Source organism: Trichoderma camerunense (genome assembly GCF_050948025.1).
Source record: "Trichoderma camerunense strain CBS 138272 chromosome Unknown V8C40scaffold_11, whole genome shotgun sequence".
Classification (NCBI taxonomy): domain Eukaryota; kingdom Fungi; phylum Ascomycota; class Sordariomycetes; order Hypocreales; family Hypocreaceae; genus Trichoderma; species Trichoderma camerunense.
Window position 1 is genome coordinate 1162563 of NW_028145359.1, and position 19138 is coordinate 1181700.

The 19138-nt window shown below is 48.7% G+C and overlaps 8 protein-coding genes across 8 annotated transcripts; 2 read left to right on the top strand and 6 right to left on the bottom strand.

Moving 5' to 3' along the window:
* Window positions 1-64: 64 nt before the first annotated feature.
* On the bottom strand, window positions 65-1067 carry V8C40DRAFT_275548 (carbon-nitrogen hydrolase family protein; the record flags this gene model as incomplete). Its single annotated transcript, XM_083220727.1, has 2 exons — window positions 65-854; window positions 910-1067. The coding sequence occupies 2 exons, from the start codon at window positions 1065-1067 to the stop codon at window positions 65-67; spliced, it is 948 nt and encodes a 315-aa protein (XP_083072250.1).
* A 1164-nt stretch (window positions 1068-2231) lies between these two features.
* V8C40DRAFT_280199 (and other transporter-domain-containing protein) lies at window positions 2232-4385 on the bottom strand (the record flags this gene model as incomplete). The annotated part of the gene is made up of 6 exons (XM_083221363.1): window positions 4217-4385; window positions 3396-4162; window positions 3088-3343; window positions 2743-3026; window positions 2470-2695; window positions 2232-2412 (listed from the first exon to the last, which is right to left on the bottom strand). The coding sequence occupies exons 1-6, from the start codon at window positions 4309-4311 to the stop codon at window positions 2232-2234; spliced, it is 1809 nt and encodes a 602-aa protein (XP_083072251.1). The 5' UTR covers window positions 4312-4385.
* Window positions 4386-5587: 1202 nt separating this feature from the next.
* V8C40DRAFT_38354 (uncharacterized protein) lies at window positions 5588-7185 on the top strand. Its single transcript, XM_083222919.1, has 5 exons — window positions 5588-5847; window positions 5907-6091; window positions 6149-6458; window positions 6519-6672; window positions 6740-7185. Exons 1-5 carry the CDS (start codon window positions 5799-5801, stop codon window positions 7137-7139), a joined length of 1098 nt encoding a protein of 365 aa, XP_083072252.1. The 5' UTR covers window positions 5588-5798; the 3' UTR covers window positions 7140-7185.
* Window positions 7110-8383, bottom strand: V8C40DRAFT_38371 (uncharacterized protein). The gene is made up of 2 exons (XM_083222920.1): window positions 7975-8383; window positions 7110-7926 (listed from the first exon to the last, which is right to left on the bottom strand). Exons 1-2 carry the CDS (start codon window positions 8149-8151, stop codon window positions 7231-7233), a joined length of 873 nt encoding a protein of 290 aa, XP_083072253.1. The 5' UTR covers window positions 8152-8383; the 3' UTR covers window positions 7110-7230.
* A 403-nt stretch (window positions 8384-8786) lies between these two features.
* V8C40DRAFT_248383 (transcription factor domain-containing protein) lies at window positions 8787-11534 on the bottom strand. The gene is made up of 4 exons (XM_083216528.1): window positions 11259-11534; window positions 11095-11183; window positions 10093-11023; window positions 8787-10021 (listed from the first exon to the last, which is right to left on the bottom strand). The coding sequence occupies exons 1-4, from the start codon at window positions 11400-11402 to the stop codon at window positions 8870-8872; spliced, it is 2316 nt and encodes a 771-aa protein (XP_083072254.1). The 5' UTR covers window positions 11403-11534; the 3' UTR covers window positions 8787-8869.
* A 781-nt stretch (window positions 11535-12315) lies between these two features.
* Window positions 12316-13445, bottom strand: V8C40DRAFT_267085 (NAD(P)-dependent alcohol dehydrogenase; the record flags this gene model as incomplete). The annotated part of the gene is made up of 3 exons (XM_083219822.1): window positions 12316-12601; window positions 12665-13097; window positions 13157-13445. The coding sequence occupies 3 exons, from the start codon at window positions 13443-13445 to the stop codon at window positions 12316-12318; spliced, it is 1008 nt and encodes a 335-aa protein (XP_083072255.1).
* Window positions 13446-15010: 1565 nt separating this feature from the next.
* Window positions 15011-17529, bottom strand: V8C40DRAFT_248387 (uncharacterized protein). Its single transcript, XM_083216529.1, has 4 exons — window positions 17341-17529; window positions 16922-17217; window positions 16317-16853; window positions 15011-16256 (listed from the first exon to the last, which is right to left on the bottom strand). The coding sequence occupies exons 1-4, from the start codon at window positions 17426-17428 to the stop codon at window positions 15057-15059; spliced, it is 2121 nt and encodes a 706-aa protein (XP_083072256.1). The 5' UTR covers window positions 17429-17529; the 3' UTR covers window positions 15011-15056.
* Window positions 17530-17670: 141 nt separating this feature from the next.
* On the top strand, window positions 17671-19123 carry V8C40DRAFT_248391 (uncharacterized protein). The gene is made up of 2 exons (XM_083216530.1): window positions 17671-18300; window positions 18367-19123. The coding sequence occupies exons 1-2, from the start codon at window positions 18008-18010 to the stop codon at window positions 19004-19006; spliced, it is 933 nt and encodes a 310-aa protein (XP_083072257.1). The 5' UTR covers window positions 17671-18007; the 3' UTR covers window positions 19007-19123.
* Window positions 19124-19138: the final 15 nt, after the last annotated feature.

Here is a 19138-nt window from a genome sequence, read left to right on the forward strand (position 1 = left end):
ATGAGGCTACCTAAAAACGTTGACCTCAGAATAACTCAGGTCAGCGTTTAATTTTGAGAGCTTCTCATACATATCGAACAGGCTTGGCTCCTTTCAAGTTGACGTTCAGACTCAAAAGATCCGGCCGGGAGTAATGCCCGACGACATCAAGCATCTGCTTGGCATAGTCAATGGTGCTCAGCTGAATCTCCGCGGTGAGGATGCCCTCTTCTCCCGGGTCCAATGGATCGACCAGAGGTGTACCATCAGGTCCAAAGATCATGGCGAAACCTCCACCCGAAGTCATATGAGGACTACCAACCAACTTCAACTTCTCTCTTCCTTTTTCGCCCATCACTTGCGTGCTAACAACCACAAAACAGGCTCCCTCCATAGCCATGAACTGACAGGCGAGACGATCTCCTTCACCAGTCGTAGTGTAAAGAATGGGGATGTTTTCCGGCCTGCCAAAAAATGGTGGCCATCCTGCGATGTGGATATCAACGCCCTGGCTGTATTCGTGGTATCGCAGCAGGGGCTGGAAATGCTCCCAGCAATTGAGACCACCAATCTTGCCAAAGGGGCTATCAACCACATTTACCAAGCCATCTCCATCACCCCAAATTGCGCGCTCTACGCCGGTCGGCTTGATCTTCCGGCGGTGGAGGACAATTTCTCCCTCGGGATTGATGAAGGATTGAGCGATATACAAGCTATCGCCATCTCGCTCAGAGTAGCCCAAAACGATGAAGATGCCGGCTTTCTTAACAGCTTCACAGATTTGAGCCATCTCAGGGGAATCTTTCACGAGCGAATTGGCCATGTACTCGTGAAACATGCCAGTATTGTCAAGGTACGGCTCAGTCCAGATGCTCCTAATGAAGTCAGCAAGGTCTTTCGTGCTCATCTGGCAATCTGAATGGTACAAACCATGGATAACCAGGCACAAATAACTCAGGAAAGCCCAAGACATTGACGCCGTTTTTTCCAGCTTGCTCAACAAGCGAGGTAACCTTCTTTACGGATTCTGGCAGGTTAAGCCAAGCAGGCTCAGCTTGCACAGCGCCGACTTTGATAGTTTCGCTCATTTTCTTTTCCCGGTTGGTGAGCAAAAATGGTGTAAAGTAGGCTGTTGTTTATTGTGATGATGAGTAGATTGGATACTCTGACGAGTAAAATTTCTGAAGACGCTGCATCTATAAGACAACTAAATATGTGAATAGCTTCATGAGTTCAAGTTTCTGATTAGTATACAAAGGAATATATGATTAGTAGCCGCTTGTCTAACATAGTTGCTGAACAGGGATTTAAGCTCCGTATTTCCATATCTAGCCACATCTGGAGCTCCATTTGTAATTGAGCTTAATTCAGTGCCGAGCGGTCAACTACTCATGCGAGTCAATTGTTGCCGTTTGTGGAATGTATCTTTCAATGAACGTGGGATTTCATGGGTAACAATGTCTCCCATTTGTTATGAAGATTGATAATCTTACACTTATAGCGCTCATGACTCAAGTTTGGCTAGTTTGAATTATGCGAGAATCCTTCTTCCCTCACTGCTTACTGCCACAAAGCTATGAGGAAATTGGTTTAAAAAAAACTGTATGGACGATGCGCTCTCCAGATAGGCTTATAATAAAGCTAATTTGAGCTGGAAGATCCTTGCAGTTGCCATTCTAGGTCGTCTGAAATACTAATCATCATTAGCCGTGGCTGCTTTATCTTGTTCTAAAAAGTGAATTGTCGATTGCATGGTAGGTTTGCGGCATGAGTCTTCCGCAAACGTGCCGCCAATCTTCCGCAAGTAACGTTTTTACCGACGGTGGCGAGCGAGCCTAGCGACGAGGATAATTCATAGCGAGGTATACAAGGAGAGATAGTTCTACATATTTCTAAAAATTTCTATTACCACACCGTAATCATCATATGGTGTCGCTCTCGCTATCTCTCTCAGGTATGAGTCTTCTTCTACCCCTACCTTCCAAAGCTGCCTACCTGTTATGTATTGGCGGATACTGGGCGGACAGTTAGTCACTCACTTTCGAACTCAGAATGTAAGAGACACAAGTACATAGAAAATATGGCGAGTATGACCAAGGTCATCATTTAGTAAATTGACTTTTAAAGGAGTGTGCTTCGAAACTCTACTATAGAATGCTACAAAGATGAGCGACATATCATAAAATAACCATCATTTCTCGTGAGTATAACAAATCAAATGTCTGTAATTTCTTCCTTCCAGTAGATTTCTCCTACTGATTGCCTGTTGCATCGCCTGAACCGTCTAGCTTATACAAGGGCTCGAGCTTCGCTTTGCGCTGGAAGAAGATGTACTTCTTAATGAACCAAGGCAACCAAGTACCAACTTGGTAAGAAATATGGCGCCTTGTTGGCACTCCAAAAATGTAATCAAGCTCTTCTAGTGTGCGTTTCCTAGATTCAATCAGTCAGCGTCTGTTCAGTGAGAATGAGGGGAGACACGATACGTACATTGTTTCTGGAACAATGAAGAAGATGACAACAAAAGCAAGCATGTTTAATCCCGCGTAGAAACCAAATGCACCAGTAGGCCCCAGTGCTTTCAGCAATGAAGGGAACGTAAGACTCAAAGCACTGCCGACGGCATTATTAATGCAGATTGTTAAGCCGGCGCCAAGCTCGCGGTGAGACAAGGGAAATGCCTCAGAAAAGTAAATGGATGGTAGCGGACCCATGCCTGATTTTGTTTAGTAATTGTACTTGAACGGTGATATGGATACTCACCAGGTCCATAGAAGGCAGTGAAGAGGTAGACGAAAAATGCTATGCAGGGGATCCGAGCGCTGTTCTCAGTTGACATGAGAAAACAGAGTCCGGCCGCCAGAAGGCACCAGGCCATGTTTGGGAAGGTTGTGAGAAGTAGATTGCGACGGCCGAAGGTATCCATGGTATAAACTGCCGGAAAAGCGAAAACGAAGAGAACAAGACCAAACCCCATAGAGGCAAGGAGGCTGCTAAGTGTCGAGTAACCGGCCTCAACGAAAATTGTTGAGCTATAGAAGGCCATGCTTTGTAATAGATAGTCAATATCAAGCATTGGTCCAGTAGGAGGAAAAAGGGGCCACGTACATATTAATTCCTGAAAACTGTTGGCTGATGACGATCCATCCGCTGGCAACGGCGGCTCGTCGCAAACGGGGGACTGTAACAAGCTCCAATGCTCGGTGCCAAAAGCTTACACCGGCAAAGGCATCTCTCTCTTCCATAACCTGGCAGTGTGCGTAATACAAATCTCTTGCCGACTGCATCTCACTATTTCTTAAGCGGCAGAAGGATTGGTACGACTCGGGATACCGTCGCTTCTTCATTAACCACCGAGGCGACTCTTGATACAGCTGTCAGTTTCCCATGCTTTCTTCATAGAGTTATAGACTTACCAGGGCAGAACCAGACAAAGATTACCACAGGAATGGCTGGCGCAAATGCGGATGCAAGTTGGAATCTCCACGCCAACTTCCCAACTCGATAGAAAATCAGGTTGACACAATATCCCACAAACATTCCGAATGATACCCACAATTGGAAACTTGTAACTAATCCACCTCGAATAGATGCCGGCGCGACTTCTGCCGAGAAGACCGGGATTGTCGAGATTTTGATGCCCATTCCAAGACCCATAAACAAGCGGCAGATCAGCAGGCCCCACCAGTTCTGTGTAAAGGCTTGAGCCAAGACGGGAAAGATACAAAATAGGCCTGTGACAAAGACAGTTCCCCTTCGACCAAGAAGGTTGTTTACTGGATCAGCTGCCCAAGCACTGAGGAGGCCAAAAAGCGTTGGTCCCGAGTTGATGACGCCAACAAGCCAGCCATTGTTCTCGATGCCAAATTCTTTGGGGAATGAAAGATTCGCACCGTTGGCACCTGTGTTGTCCCAGCCTTGGATGGCAGAGCCCAAAGAGCACAGTGCAATGGTGTAGTAAAGGGCCTTGGGCAAATGCCACCGGTTGGTGACCTCGCGCCTCAGCCAATATTTGTCATCGTCAGTCAGCTCTGGAATATCTTCGTATTCAACTGGATTTTGAGCTGCTAGAGCGCCTCTGAAGAAGATGTCTTCCTTGTCTTGGAAACCATACTCTCTGCAGAAGGCGCTGACTTGAGAACGGAGATTGTCCTTGGATATCCCCATCAAGGGGTTCCAAATCCTGTCCACGATGTCAGTTTTATGATCTTGATGATGGTTCGGAGAGTTGACCTACTTTGCGTTGACATTGTGAGAGATACTAGGGCCTGTATCTTCAACATGGGAGAGAAACTCATCCTTTGGCTTCCTCAGATCAGGTGAGTGAGCCATGATGCCTGGTTGTCTTTAGGTTTCCGCAATTGAACTTGTGGATGCGTGTCTTGATGACTGCTGCGGAGCAGATGATGGATGTCAAATGCATTCCTGAGAAGCAGTATATATAATTTTTCAGTCTTACTTGAACTATCGCGACTATGGTAGAGTCTTTACCCCCCATGGGGTTCAGTAGCGTATCCACAAAACCCCAGGTTTTGAGTCCGGCTCGTTTTCCATGGCGCCATGGCTTGGTTGGTTTTGCCCCCCTCGCAGCCATATGGAAGAGGAATAGAATCGAATGCATTACGAGTTTACTTTTCCACAGTATTGCTAGAAGAGGTCAGCTTTCTTATATTGCATGCACCGATATTAAAAAATTGCTAGACATTCTTAAATTGGATGCTTTATTCCCCTTATATCTATCTGATTGATCATAAATTTTGAACAAGTGAGTCCTGCGGACATGAATCCATGATCATGCTGCAAAATTAAAGGGAATGCGGTCAGTAACCACATGTTAAACTCACAACTTATTTCCAACTAATCCCATGCGTGTATCCCCCCAACTCGGCCGCCATCCGACAATCCGACGCCGGAGTAATTCCTTCACGAAACCACCCCTCAGAACTGCCCTGCGTGTCTTTTGAGCTAAGCTGAATTGTGGGGAGCCACTCTTCTGCCCTGCGTGTTGTTCTCTCAAGACGATTTAGCCATTTAAGCATTACTAGCTAGTCAGCGGCTATCCAACTCGGCACCAGGAAATGGCTTCATGTTAAACTTTGGAAGTGGCTGGTGGCACTCTAACAAGTACATTAATGATTTCGTATACCAAGATACAGAGTAAATGGCTTTCATCTCGTGAGATTGGCTCTTCTAGAATTTGTTATTGCCGTTACATTCTTCTGCTATCTCCTGTTCTTAGTATCGAAGGAATCTTAACGTCTCCCCATACTAATTTAGATCCACACTCTAAATCTTTCCCCGCTTCCACTGCCGTTATCGTGGATCCTGCCCTGCGTGTATCAAACTCATGCCCTGTACAGGCTCCATGCAAGTTCCCTGTGCAGGTCAATAAGTGACGTGATATCGGCTTCTTGGCAGCAAAAGGTAGTGTGGGCGGAATGTGGGAGGGTCAGAAATGAGCTCCGTCGTCCAATGAAGGGAGTGCATGGATATCGAAATTCTGGATGTAGCATGTGAAGAGCTGTTAGGCTAGGTCTTTCAATCCACCCTGTGTTCAAGTCATCGGTAGATTTGAGCCCGAAGTGCGGTTTGAGTAGAATAAAGTGAATGGCAGTCTTTGCGAAATGTGGGTAAACTCTCGAGGCAGTTGGTATATAAACATGAACCTGCTTCTCCAAGCATTGTCATCTACCAAAGCACACTGCACAGTAGACTAGGTCCAAGAGCTTTCATTTTGAAGATACGACGATCGCCTCCAATATTACCCATCAAATCTAACAAAATCGATTCTACGTCTATCAACTACCATTTATTGCGAAATGGGTAGCAAGGAAGCCCCAACATGGCTGGAGAAGCTCGAGGAGCAGCGTAAGTTCACCTTACACCATCTAAGGCGAGTGACGCATTCGAGCTGATCGCAATCTCAGTCAACGTCGATGTCGACTGGATGGACCCTGAATACATCAAGTCTATGCCCATAAAGCCGCATGACCAAACGAGCAACCAGCTGTGGGTAGACATCCAACTCGGCCACCCTTCCAACGCCGATCTCCTCGTTGAGACGGCGAAGGAGCTCAAGGACAAAGGCTGGTTGGCGATTTACACTAGAATGGTACATCGAACACCGTTAAGTATTAATGAAAGGAATAACGGCTGATGATGTTTTTAGGCGGTTTTGATGTGCAAGAAGAACATCGATCTGATCCAAGGCCGTGTCCTGCTTCAAACCCTCCCCTCCAAAGCATACGACATGCAAGCGACTCTCGACCACGCTCGACTGTATGACCAGGAGTTTGCAAGAGCCAACATTGGCCGAGACAGATACTGCATCAAAATCCCGTCCACTGGGCCAGCCCTGAATGCGGCCAAAATTCTGAGCGCTGAGGGCATTCCGACACTCGGAACGGCACTGTTTGGTCTTCCGCAGGCCATTGCATGTAGTCAAGCAGGCATGCTATACATCAGCCCATATTTCAACGGTCCGTCGAAAGCTCTTATATTTCATGGATAATATGTAACAAAAACTAAGAGTCGTTCAGAAACCCGAGCCCATGACGATCTATCTCTCTGGCCCGATGTCGAAGACCCCGCCACCCAACATCCCATGAGCGCCCGAGTCTTTCAAATCCTCGAAACATACAGACGACTGTACAAAGAGACCGGAAAAGAGCAGCCACTTCTCAAGAACGCAAGGTGAGATGGATATACTCAGTCTGCCACTTCTAAACATGGACTCAATCGACTGACTGTTTCCACTTAGCTTCATCTCTGCCAAAGAGGCCATGGCAGCGGGCGAACTAGGCTGCCACTCCGCCACAATCTCCCATACAGTCTTGGACCAGCTTGCGAAGCTCAAATATGATGGTACTAAGCAGCCTGGCGAAGGCACGCCCAAGCCCGTCCATGTGTACAAGAACCCTCCCCAAATCCCCGAAAGGCTCCGCAAACTCGCCAATATCGATCCTCTTGCCGCCGCAGAGTGGGATGGCAAGTTGGCCAGCACTGACATTGACTACCTCGCCAACGGCGGAGAAGAGCTTGCTAAAGCGATTGCTGCTGACCCCATCACCAAAGAAAGGTTGGCGATCGCTCTTGAGCTCTTTACAGGAGGCGAAAACAGCAGCAAGGACAAGATCGACGCGGCAGTTAAGGCCTTGTGAGAGCATCTATTGCATGCCGAACGCTGCCGCGCGTGGATATGCGGAGTTGTGGGGAGGCGGGCTGATCTTCTTAAACTATGAGTAGCAAAGTTCAACCAGTATAAATATATGTGTCGTTGTGAAATGTTGATGGATCGGCCATGTGCATCAATGATGTGTTGAATCGTAAAGCCTCATTTTCGACGTTATTGTTCGCCATGTCGTATGACATTGGCAGATGTGTGTAAGATGGTGATTTTGGAGGCGCGTTGGTGTTGTAACCCGTAGTCAGACCCAGTGAATTTGGCATGGTGAAGTCCATCTCGGGCGACATCCATGGAATGTCCATGCTCATTGACGTTGATGGAAGGTTTGCCTCAACTGTTTCATCTAATACAGGCTCAGTTGTGAGATCGTGATCTGTAGCTACAAATGAAGACTGCTCTTCTAGATATAGCGATCGGTTTCCAGCCCCGCGCTCATTGTTTGCCCCGATGGAGATGGATGAGACGCCCGTCCTTAGCATGGAGGCGCTGGCCTCGTCTAATATCGGTATTGAAGTAGTAGTTTCCGCATCTTCCGCTGTAACTCGAGCCTGGTGAACCTCGAGCCCAGCGTTCAACCGCCATGTATTCAACTCGGAGAGGAGGTCGTCTCGCTCGGCTACAAGTCGATTAATCCTCTGAAGAGATTCGGCAATCTCCTTCTGCTCGGCCTTGTGCAGCGCAACGCTCTGGTCAATAACAACGTGTTTAGATAGTCTGTTCGGATCTGTAGATCGAAGCGACGGTATGAGGCTCGCAAGTGTCTGCATCTACGTTAGCCGAGCACACAGAGACACAGCATCCAGACTTACCGTCAGCCGCTCCTTGAAAGCCTCTCGTCGAGATCGTTCAAACACGCGATGGGCTGCGCGATCATCTGCAGTCCAGTTTCTGATGCGTTTCTTCTTATTCCGATCGGGCGACGAGGGAACCGCCGTCGAGTTGGACTGGTCTGCCATGGGAGGCGAAGTGTTGTCAGTCGATGACATACTTGCTGGATGTGGCGAATATCGCACCGAGAACCGAGAGAGCGGAAGCAGGAGATCGGGCAAAGAGTGCTGCCGGCGATTCTTTCGGTCAGGCTGAAGCTATTTCGTCCCTTCAAGTACCCGCGAGAGACCAACGGCTGCGTCTACGAGGACAAGCATCCGAGCATCGTGAGCTGACAAAGAGGGGAAGCTTGGAGTTGAGTGGCGACTGGAGGCTGGGGCTCGATAATTTAGCGCCCATGTGCTCAGTCGCTCAGGTGCTTCAGCGCTTCTAGCGGCCGCTTTTTAAGCTCCGATGGGAATCTGGGGTGCATGAACCGCTAAGCCCACACTGGCGAGGGACCTGTGGGAAAAGAGTCAGCTGACTGCAATCACGATGGGTAGCAAACACATGAACAACAGGAGATATAAGTCTCTGGAGCGTGAGATTTTGCTTGCCAGTTGTGCTATTGAAAGGTACTGAGACGGGTATGTGTATATCTAATAAGTCTGGTCATAACTGCAGCAAGGAAGCAACGCAACAACATGAAGACTGCGAGTGTATCCAAGAGCTTTGATCAACGAGGATGGGACATATACAGTATAGCCGCTCCGATTTACCGATTCTCAAAAGGCAAAATGGAGCAGTTCGACAGTTTCAATGGAATTTTTGCTTGATTCAGCCATGTACATTATGCCTATCCCTATACAAAAACGCCGTTCCCATACACAATCCTAATCATCGCAATACGCTCATGTCCCCTTGGTACCATCCAGGAATATCCGTCCCAGTCATTTCCATCCCGCCAAACCCACCCATTCCGCCCAATCCACCCAACCCTCCAAAGCCAGTATCCAAGTTCATGCCTCCAAAATCTTCCGCATTCATAAAATACGAAAGCCAGTCCGTCGACATAAAGGAGTCGAGCGTTGTACTCGGGTAAGGGAACTCGGCATTCATGGCCGGTGAGCCATCTGGCATGGAAAGTCCCAAATGCAAATTTGCTTCTCCGTGGTCTACGCCGGAAGACACAATTCCATCTGCCGAAGCGAGAAGTGCGTCTCCTGAAGGGACGACATTGTCTCCGTAAGTGCTACTGCCAGCCTGAGATGAGATGCTGGTACCATCTGTCATGCCCACTGATGCTGGGCCACTACCAGGCTGAGCGTCTGATGAATTGATCAAGGGCTGCAGCTTGGGATATTCTGGCCGTGGAGAGAAGCGCCTCATGGTTGCTGTAAATATTCGGTCCAGGACATCGCGGCTTCGCTTCGCCTCGGGCCAGTATTCTCCTGTCGCACTGAGAACGTCCGACGCTGCCTTTAGAGAGGTGGTCAAGCAGTCGAAATTGACCTGGTCAGCAATGCCTTCTGGTGTCCAGACGCAGTAGAAGATGGTCATGATGCATAAGAATAATGAATGGACAGTCAGCCAGCCATACCGCAGCTGATTATCGGCGTACAGTTTTGCGTAGAGCTTGCTACAGGTAATGGCGCTAGTAAAGCATTCGCCCAGGGCTGCCTTTGATGGTTGTTTGAACAGGGGATTTGGGCGAAGCATAAGCATCATCAGCTCATGATATCTAATCTCGCAGAGATCAATCAGGTAGAACGTGCGCTCGCCCTCGGCGTGCCTAGGAATATCTTGTCGCCACTTTCGCAGGCGGCTAATCATGTCTGTCCGCCACGCCGTTACATCATTAATGGCCGGAGTCATGTAAGGCGGATAGTTTCGATCCGTGCAAAACAAAACAGTCTTGATTTCGGAGCTGAACCTCGCCCATTTAAAGAGATGAATTGCGCTTGACATAGTAGTAAAACTTCCAGGAGGTTTCGTCGAGGGTCGCACACCTTCTTCGGTCAAGTCTTCGTCGTTGACATCCATGGGTAACTAGGTAGCCGCGGTGTTAGCAAATAAGAAAATAAGCCCTATCAATTATTACGGCTACAATCTTTACTCACTCTTAGATCACATTGCTCGTCAAAGAATCCCAGCGGCCGGCCCATGATTGTGCATAGCTGTCGATTCATGGTGTATGTGCACCAGAAGATTCGCGTGCGGAGTTCCACTTGTAGAGGGTTGAAATGGCGAGGGTTCCGGACATCACGGTGCAAGCCCAGCTCCAAGCATGACGCCAGTGAGTGGTAGTGGAGTGTCCATAGGTTTAGTCCAGACGATGGGTCGTGAAGGGTATACATCTCCAATAGCAAAAGACACTGGACTGTGGCAAGTGACGGCGTCCTAAAGACGGTATCTAGACGCTGCAGGGCTGAGGCATAATAACCTTCACCCAGCATGTGCCGCCTCGAGCGACGACCGTAAATTGTGGCACCGATAGCCAGAACCATGAATGCTTGAAACTCCTCTAGCGCATCCAGAGTCTCCCCATTGTAGAGTTTGTGGAGGATGGCATGGTGTGAGGGCTCGTGGAGGAAGGGAAACTGTAGGTGAACGGAGTCGAAATAGATTTGGGTGAGGAACATGGTTTGTCTCTTGTCATTCGGGAAATCCTTGGCTTGCAAGTCGACCAGATCTCCAGGGAGGAACACGTCGGTATCGTCGCATCCATTGCCGCGAAGGTTTACTGTCTCGATATCTGCGACATGTGCTAAGCCCGCAAGCACAAACTTGGTGAAGAAGAGGCCGCTGGAGGGTCCTAGGTAACGAAGGTCAGAGCCACCTGAGATGGATATCAGGCCTATCTGCTCTGTGAGCTCATGCGGCGAAGTCTCTTCTGGGGAGTCCTGCGAGCCCTGCCGCTGTCCACGCTCAACAGCCGATGAGTGAGCTCGCGATGGCCGCCCCGGGCCTGTGGTGAGGTCGACATCTGGACATCTCTCACGAACAACAGACTCTAGCCACGCTACTCGCGACTCAAGTTCAGTCAAATAGCTATACAAGATTACACAAGGTTAGTCCAGCGCAAATGCAGGTACATAATAAACCTTGATCTGGCGTCTTACTTTCGAGGTATTTCACGAGAAGTGCCGCCATCCACACATCGAACGCCGGCCTTCTGACAGCCTGAGCATGATGGCAGAACACCGTCACACTAGATAGAGCATGTTAGTGAGTGAAAATCGGTGCAAAATGGCCACGAGTACGTCAGGGGGCTCGGTGTACTTGCCCGAATCTTTCTCTTTTGACATCTCACACACGCTGCGCTTATGCGAGCTCGGGTCCTCGCTCTTCGGTGAGGCTGAGGGGCAAAGTTGGCTGGCTGCGAGTCGCGATCCGGGTTCGAGGAGCTCGGACTGGTCTTTGGCTCCATTCCGGGATTTTTATTTAGTGGGAATCTGAGATAATGCAACCAACTCTCATCCGAGAGAAGTGTCTTAGACTTAGAATTCTGCTTTTCAGGTATGAACCAGCATCAAATGTCTTATGCGGATCAGGTGCGGAGCTTACGGAGCATTATTATCAAGCAGAGCAAAGTCGAGAGTCACGTGAGCGTGAACGTAAGATTGACTCTAGTCCGGTGCTGGTTATTTGGTATGACGGACTCATTTTGCCGCGTGAGCATTTGTCAGCCTGCCTAGAGGCCAATGGGCTTTACCGGGGCTATTTCAAGCTTCAAGCGGCCATTGCGAGGAATGTGACGGCACGTGGTTTCTAACATGCCGGTAATTCTTATCTTGGGCGTTCGTATCGAACTACTGCAGACGGATTACGCTGTATAGTAATCCTCTAACCCGCCGCCGACGACAGCTCCTTGCTAGGCATCAGGGTGATGATGCACATGTGCGATGTTTTTCTGCAGTTGGTTTCACTACGCAGACTCTACACATGTACATGTACTTTCAAATATCTACTGAGTGCCTCATAGAGAGTGTATTCATGCAGTCTGTTACTTCATGCTTCCAAAGTACCAAAAACATGTGTAACATTTCAATCAGGTTGTAAGACGACGTCTTGGTGTCAGAGCCATAAATTGACAGGTAGGAAAAGACCCACAGACGGTACCAATCAGCATCCCAAGGCAAAAATAGAATAAACTCAAGTTTGCTTTCTAAAGTTTCTATTGATCGCCTAAATGTCTATACCCAACAAGAGTCTAATATCTAACCCCAATCTAGTCTATCCCAGGGATCCTCCGCTTGACTAAGTTTTTCATTACATCATTACTAGAAGAGTGCATATTTCGTGTTCTGTTGCCCCTTCATATCCACCAATCAATCATCTCCTTAGTTCTGGGCAACCAGAACAGCGCGGTATCGGACATTGCCCTCAGTCAGTCTGCGCATGGCATCGCTCATACCAGTCTCGTTGAGAGGGAACTTCTCAATCTGGGGAGTGATCTTGTGCCGAGCGCAGAACTTGAGCATCTTGCGCATCTCAGAAGTAGAAACAACAACTGAGCCCTGGATGCGGATACCCTTGAGGGCAACGTAGAACATGGTGATCTTGGAAGGGTTGAAGTCGACAGTGAGGGGGTAGATGGAGCTGTTGGGAGCCATCAGAGGGACGAGACTAGGAAGTAGATTGTCAGTACTAGTGATGCGATACTAGAGGTGCTTATATGTGAAAACTTACGCCTCGTAGTCAACCTGGGCACTTCCACAGAGGAGAAGGTGGTTGATGGGCTCCATCTTGCCCTCAAACTTCTCGCCCTGGCGGAAAACGTGGAACTCCTTGGCACCATAGCTCAGGGCCTCCTCGCGCTTAGACTCGCTGCTGGAGAGAACGACAACGTGGCAGCCCATGGCGGCAGCCATCTTGATGGCAATGTGGCCGAGACCGCCAATGCCCATGACGGCAACTCGGTCAGTGGGCTTGATTCCATACTGGTCGAGAACAGTCCAAACAGTAGCACCGCCGCACATCAGGGGAGCAGCATCGGCGGGGTCGATTTCATCGGGGATCTGGAAGACGCATCGGGCGTCAACAACAGCGCCGTGAGAGAAGCTGCCGGTGTCGGTATCAGCGTTGCCGTAAGCGACGGCGTTGGCGCAGTACTGGTCCCAGCCTTAAAAATCAGAGTTAGCAATTGTTTGCAGATTCGCATTGCCCATGCTAGTAACTTACCAGTCAGGCACTCCATGCAGTTACCGCAAACTTGGCGGATGTATCCAAATCCAACGACATCGCCAACCTTGAAGCCGGTGACATTGGGGCCGAGCTCCTTGACTCTTCCGATACCCTCGTGTCCAAGAGTGATATCGGCGTGTCTAAAGTGAAGATCTGTGCCGCAAACACCAGAGTGTGTCATCTCGATGAAGACATCGTTGGGGCGGAGTGTTCTGTTAACAGTCTTGCGAACGGGGGTATCGCCCTCAGCGCCGCGGTAGACGTCAAAGGTAACTTGGCTGCTCATTTTGGATGTGGTTGAAATGTTGGTGTAAGATGTAGTTGTGTTGATATTGATTTGTTTTGAAGCTGAAAGATTTTAAATGCTGAGTGTCGAAGATGCTTTTCTATTGTATTGTATTGTATTGATGATTGTATTCTGGATGATGGAAAGTTGCTTTGGGGAGCAGACCCACGGCTCTTTAATACTTTCATGATCGATCAACAATTCCAATCCAGCCCCGATAATCTGTCCCCAACACCGAGAAAACGAAATTAATTACAAAGTTGCTTCGTAATACCTCGGAGTTCTCTCCGTCTTAATGCACCTGTTTCGAGATACCGGAAGATCCCACCGACGGAAGATGTTCCTTGCCCACGGATTGTCCCGCCTGCGAAAGACGGAACAGGTTTAGTCTCGAGCATTTTCTGCTTCTAGAAGGTTTTTGAAGAGGCCTGATTGGAGTTCTTCCTTCTATCAGAGCGTTTTGTGGGGCGCTTGATTCGTTAGTGACATCATGTCCGACGCCCCGCTTATCTCATCACCGAAATGCAAAGTTTGTGTGGCCAATGGAAGAGATTTCACAATGCCATCATGGTCTGTTTAGGGAGGCGGTATTTCTTTGCAAAGGTCTCGAACTTCAACAGATTATTAATTTCTTCAATACGTATCTTAGACTTCCTTTGCTTCAATCAAAACGGTTTCAACATGGCAAGCGAGCTGGGGAAAGGGGCACAGTTGAGTCAACTTTGGCTCTCATTTCAGCCCTTTATGCAGATGATGGGGCATTACACGAGTTGTTTTGCACTCCTTGATGATCAAAATAGCTGCATACTACGACTGATATATGGACACGTAAGGATGTGGCCGAGCTATTACGCGTAAATAATCATATAATCATATCAATGTTGCTGTTAAGCGTTTCGGAGTAGGTGTAGACCCATTTAGTTACCCATTCAGTACTCAGGGCCCCTTGCATGCATGCACTTCAGGTGGAATCTCAAAGACATGAATCGAAGATCGACGAGGTTACCTGTGGAACAATACAACTTTTTTACTCATACTTTTGTATCGTGTTATACAATCAACATTATTGGGATGTCAGGGTAGCAGATGGCTCCATATTACGGAGTATTAGTCCCGCGATTGCCACTCCGTATTGCGAGCCGAGGTAGAACAATGAGCGGGTCGTATCCAATATGAAGAGGGATAGACGTAGAAATGAGCTTCGTCAGGGGCAAAAAGAAAAAGAAAAAGAAGATGTAGAAAAGGGAGACACGGTGAAGAGATCCAAAGCAGTAGTGTACTCCGTGTTGTCCATCGAGATACATGTATCAATTGATGCTTGCACGCAATCTAGTATTCGGGGTTTAGGGTAGTCTAAGATGGTCCTGCTTCAAGATCTTGATCGGTTGTTCCGTCTTGATCCACTACCCGGTCCACCCACACGGCAGAGCTCCCGCCACATTTTAGTTCTAATGATGAGCAGCTTAGAAGACTGCTGGAGAGAGATTTATTTTCATGAAAATTGCAATGGTCTCAACCTTTCTTTCTGGGACTTCAGGAATGCATGCAATGATTAATTGAATTGACACCTCTTCGCGAATATAATATTAAAGCCCCTCGCTACCTAAGCGACTAAAACTCAAAGTCTTCTGGAGAAAGCTCTTCAATGCCTGTCATCAAGTCGCTGCTCATATCGGTCAGGACGCTCCAGCCAGGGTCCCATTCCATCGCTGCCGAGGCAAGATAGGATGCTGACTCGTCCTGAGTGGATGCCACTTCTTCCGCCGCTGCAAACCCGCCGAAGTGGCCCCGGTCAAATCCGCGATGGCTGATATATTCCAGCGAAAACCCGTCCAGGCTCCATGGATTCTCTACGACCGGGTTGTTGACTGTCTGATTCTGATCCGTGGAATTGTAAGGAGGCGGAGGAGGCACGTCCTCTTCGTCGAGGCTATTATGTCCGACCGGTTGAGACAGATGTCGGAGATCCGTGCGGCGAGACCGCTTGCGGATGACTGCTCCGAAGTACGGGATGACCACTTCCCGACTTTCGTCCGCCGTCTCGGGGTCGTTGAGGCTCAGCATTTGAAGCACTTTTCGACACTGCGCCGCGACTTTGCAGTTGTTTTGAACCTCTTCTCCAAGTAAAAGCCTGTCGGTAGTGGCCACCAGCTCCAAATCTTCATCTACACTGGACGAGCGACCGCCTGCGCTGCAGTGGAAAGTGCTGATAAGAAGAACAACGGCGGCAGTGAAGCACGCGAAATCCGTTGTCTTGCATTCGAACAAGCAACAGCCCGACTTGTTTTTGCAGCGCAAGAGTCGATATCTCCTTAGAATCTGCTTGGCCGCTTCTATGCAGGCCGTTCTGCTAAAGTAGTGAGGGGAGCTCGCTGTCGGCTCTACTAAGAAGGGCAAGTGAAGGAATAACTTGACCCAGAAGAAGTAGAATTGTTGCAGCAACAGCTCTCTGAATTCGCTTAGTTCTACTCCTTGTAGTTGGAAATTATCCATGCTTTCTGGAATAGACCACCATTCTTCTGGCTGTGTCGACGCGACGGACGAGAGCTCTTCATCCAGCTCCATTGCCTTCGCAAAAGAAGGCTTGCCATCAGTCATGTTGCGGTCAATAATCTTCCCACTGATAATGGCGCATCTAAGAACAAAGTAAAATCCTTGGCCCATTCCAGCTGCTGTGAGAACAGACTGGTAATGGTTGTCGTTTAGCACGTAGGGTAAGCCAAGGAGCATACTGCAGAATCTGTCGCCGTGGTAAACGGCACACCACAGTCTCAGCTCCGTCCGGGAGTAGTTTTTCCCACAGCACAATCCCTAATCTCAAGTCAGATAAATTTGTTCATGCTTTCGACGCGGATCAGAACAAGTACACACCATCAGCTGCGTTGCAGAAGCACCTTTTCTCCATACAAGCCAAGCTCTCTTGGGCTGTCCGCAATCGGTGTACGATTTTGCAAGTAGTATAAGACATTCTAGGCCCTCTATAGTTGCAGTATAGTTAATATCTGAGATGATAAGGTCGTCCACCAGAGTATACAGATGGCGATGTTTATTCAGGCTACGGGCAAATGCAATTGCAAGAGCGCCAATGTCGGCTGGATTGCTGCTTGTATATGTTCGCTTGGCAAAAGCCTCTATCGTTTGAGAAGGGGCTTCAGAAATAGCATATGCCTTTGAGCGGAAGCTGTCCCACCACGACCCATGTTTGGTAAGAACAGACATGATGGCGTCATAGCTTGGTAGCATTGAACGTATAGTAGAGCACACGTATGCAGACTTGCTTTCAAACGGTAGTAGGAACGGAGGATACAGCTTCTGCTCTCTGTCTAAGAGTTGGTTATATGTTGAGCTGCCATAGGCTGCCTGTAGTGTAGGAGAGCCGCTTTCCCCATTCTTTCCCGATGCTGAGAGCTTTGTATACACCGTTAGCCTCCATAATGACTATAGATGAAAATCATGGCATCTATGTTTAAGCTTACCTTGGCATCCACAAGCAGAGACACGATTGGGGCATAGTTTGCCCTCTCTGCCGCAAGGACATCTGACGTCTCGGCATCTCCACTGCACGTGAATTTGGGAGGCTGGTCCGCGGATATCCCATTTCGGCCTTGAGATGCTTTCCCATTGGCAGGCTGTTTCCGCGGCACACTAGGCTTCGACTCTGGAATGCCGACTTCCTCGTAGCCCTGCTCGATGCAGCGGCCGTCACGCGATTTACATAAGACGCAGACAGGGTCGCCAGGAGGATACACACAGCGAGTCTTGCGTCGTCGGCCTTGATAATAGCAATGATGAGCATCAACATTTGCAAGCTCCTCAACAGATATCTTCGTAATGAAGACGGCCTGCATGAACCCTGGACAGGCACATGAAGACGCAATGCAATGCATGGACTTACATTCGGTGCAACTTCGGGTTCCCTTGCGCATCTTCCGCACTCGATGCGGAAGCGGGTTCGATATCGACACACCTGAAGGCTCCTCCATGTCGGACGAATGGCAACGAAGATGCCTGGAATCAAAATTCCGTAAATACGACTCGGCGGACAAACTCAACTGCAACACAGAGAGATGGATTGATCCTGTTTTGGTGCGTGAAATGAGGAGCAAAGCATCTTGTCCGTGGACGAAGCCTTTATTGATGCTTCGTCCGCTCACGTGATCGGACGACGGTGTCTTCACCAGCTGGATGCATGTCAGCTTGGCGTCTAATCGTTTCTTGTCCGGCTGTTCGTCCAGAGCAAATGTCGAACTAAGTCTTACCCATCTGCGGATTTAGCGGTATGGCGTCACGGAGCGTTGATGCGCCCCGAAGAGAATAGTAAACATGAGTGAACAAAAGTTCAGAAAAGGGCCTATGCGCCAAGACGAAGGAGCATGAAATATTTGTATATATATGGCCTTCTGTGCTCGATTCGAAATGAAGTTTGCCATCACGATACTCACGCAACAACAGCAACTACAACAGCAACAGTAACAAGCAACTCACAACTTCTCTTCATCGAGACTTATACATTTCCAACGCCTTTCACTCTATAAACAGCATTTCTTCACATTCACATTAAGATGGCACCCCTCGTCTTCCTCATCACTGGATCCACATCCGGCATTGGTGCTGCTTTGGTAGACCACATTCTCTCTCGTGGAGACAAGGTCATCGCAACTGGTAGAAAGGTCGAGGAGAGACTGGGCCATCTCAAGTCTAAATCCGACAACATTGCACTCTTGGAGCTCGAGGTCACTGCCCCTATTGAAGAGATCAAGACCAAGATTGAGACGGCATGGAACATTTTTGGCCACATCGATGTCCTAATGAACAATGCTGGCATGTCAGCCATGACAACCATCGAAGACGCAAGGTATGTAGCTATTCATGGCTGCAGACTACCCACAACGACAGCATACTAATTCACCATTCGAAATAGTGATGCATATGTGCAAAACATGTTCAATGTCAACCTCTTTGGACCAGTTCACCTGACACAGGCCATCCTGCCCTTCTTCCGTGCTCAGGGCAAGGGTTGTGTCGCATTCACTTCTTCCAGCTCAAGCTGGATGGCTCTTCCAACAATGTCCCACTATTCGATGGCAAAGGCAGGTCTCAGTTCCTTTGCGGAAGGCCTGCACAAAGAAGTCATTGGCCTGGGCATTCGAAGTGTCGCATTCGACTGCGGTGGCTTCATCACCAACCTCATGCAGCCTCGAGAAGGAGCTCACGCCAGCCCTCCTGGTGCTGAACCTACCGACGCATACAAGCCTCTGCTGGGAAGCGTTATTGGCATGTTTTCTAACGACCCCATGGGTCTCATGCCAGGATCACCCGCCAGAGCCGCTTCAACCATGATTGACGTGATTAAGGGAGAGGGAGTTGCGGCTGGCCGCCCATGGGCCTCTCGAGTTATCTTGGGTTCGGACGCACTCGACAGCGCGAGAAATCGACGGGAAGACGAACTTAAGCTGCTCAAGGCCTGGGCGCCTGTGAGTGCGAACACTGATGAACGACAATACACACCTAGAGATGATCTCCGCAAGTTCACCATGGTTACTGGTTCAGAGCAGCTCTAAGTGTATTCTTACCTTGAATGTATCATATAGACAGCGATAGAGACATGGAATGTTTTTGTTACTCTTTATGTTAGTAGTAGATGTATACTTAGATAGTTACGAATGTAAATGCAAAGCGCAATTCTATTGAAG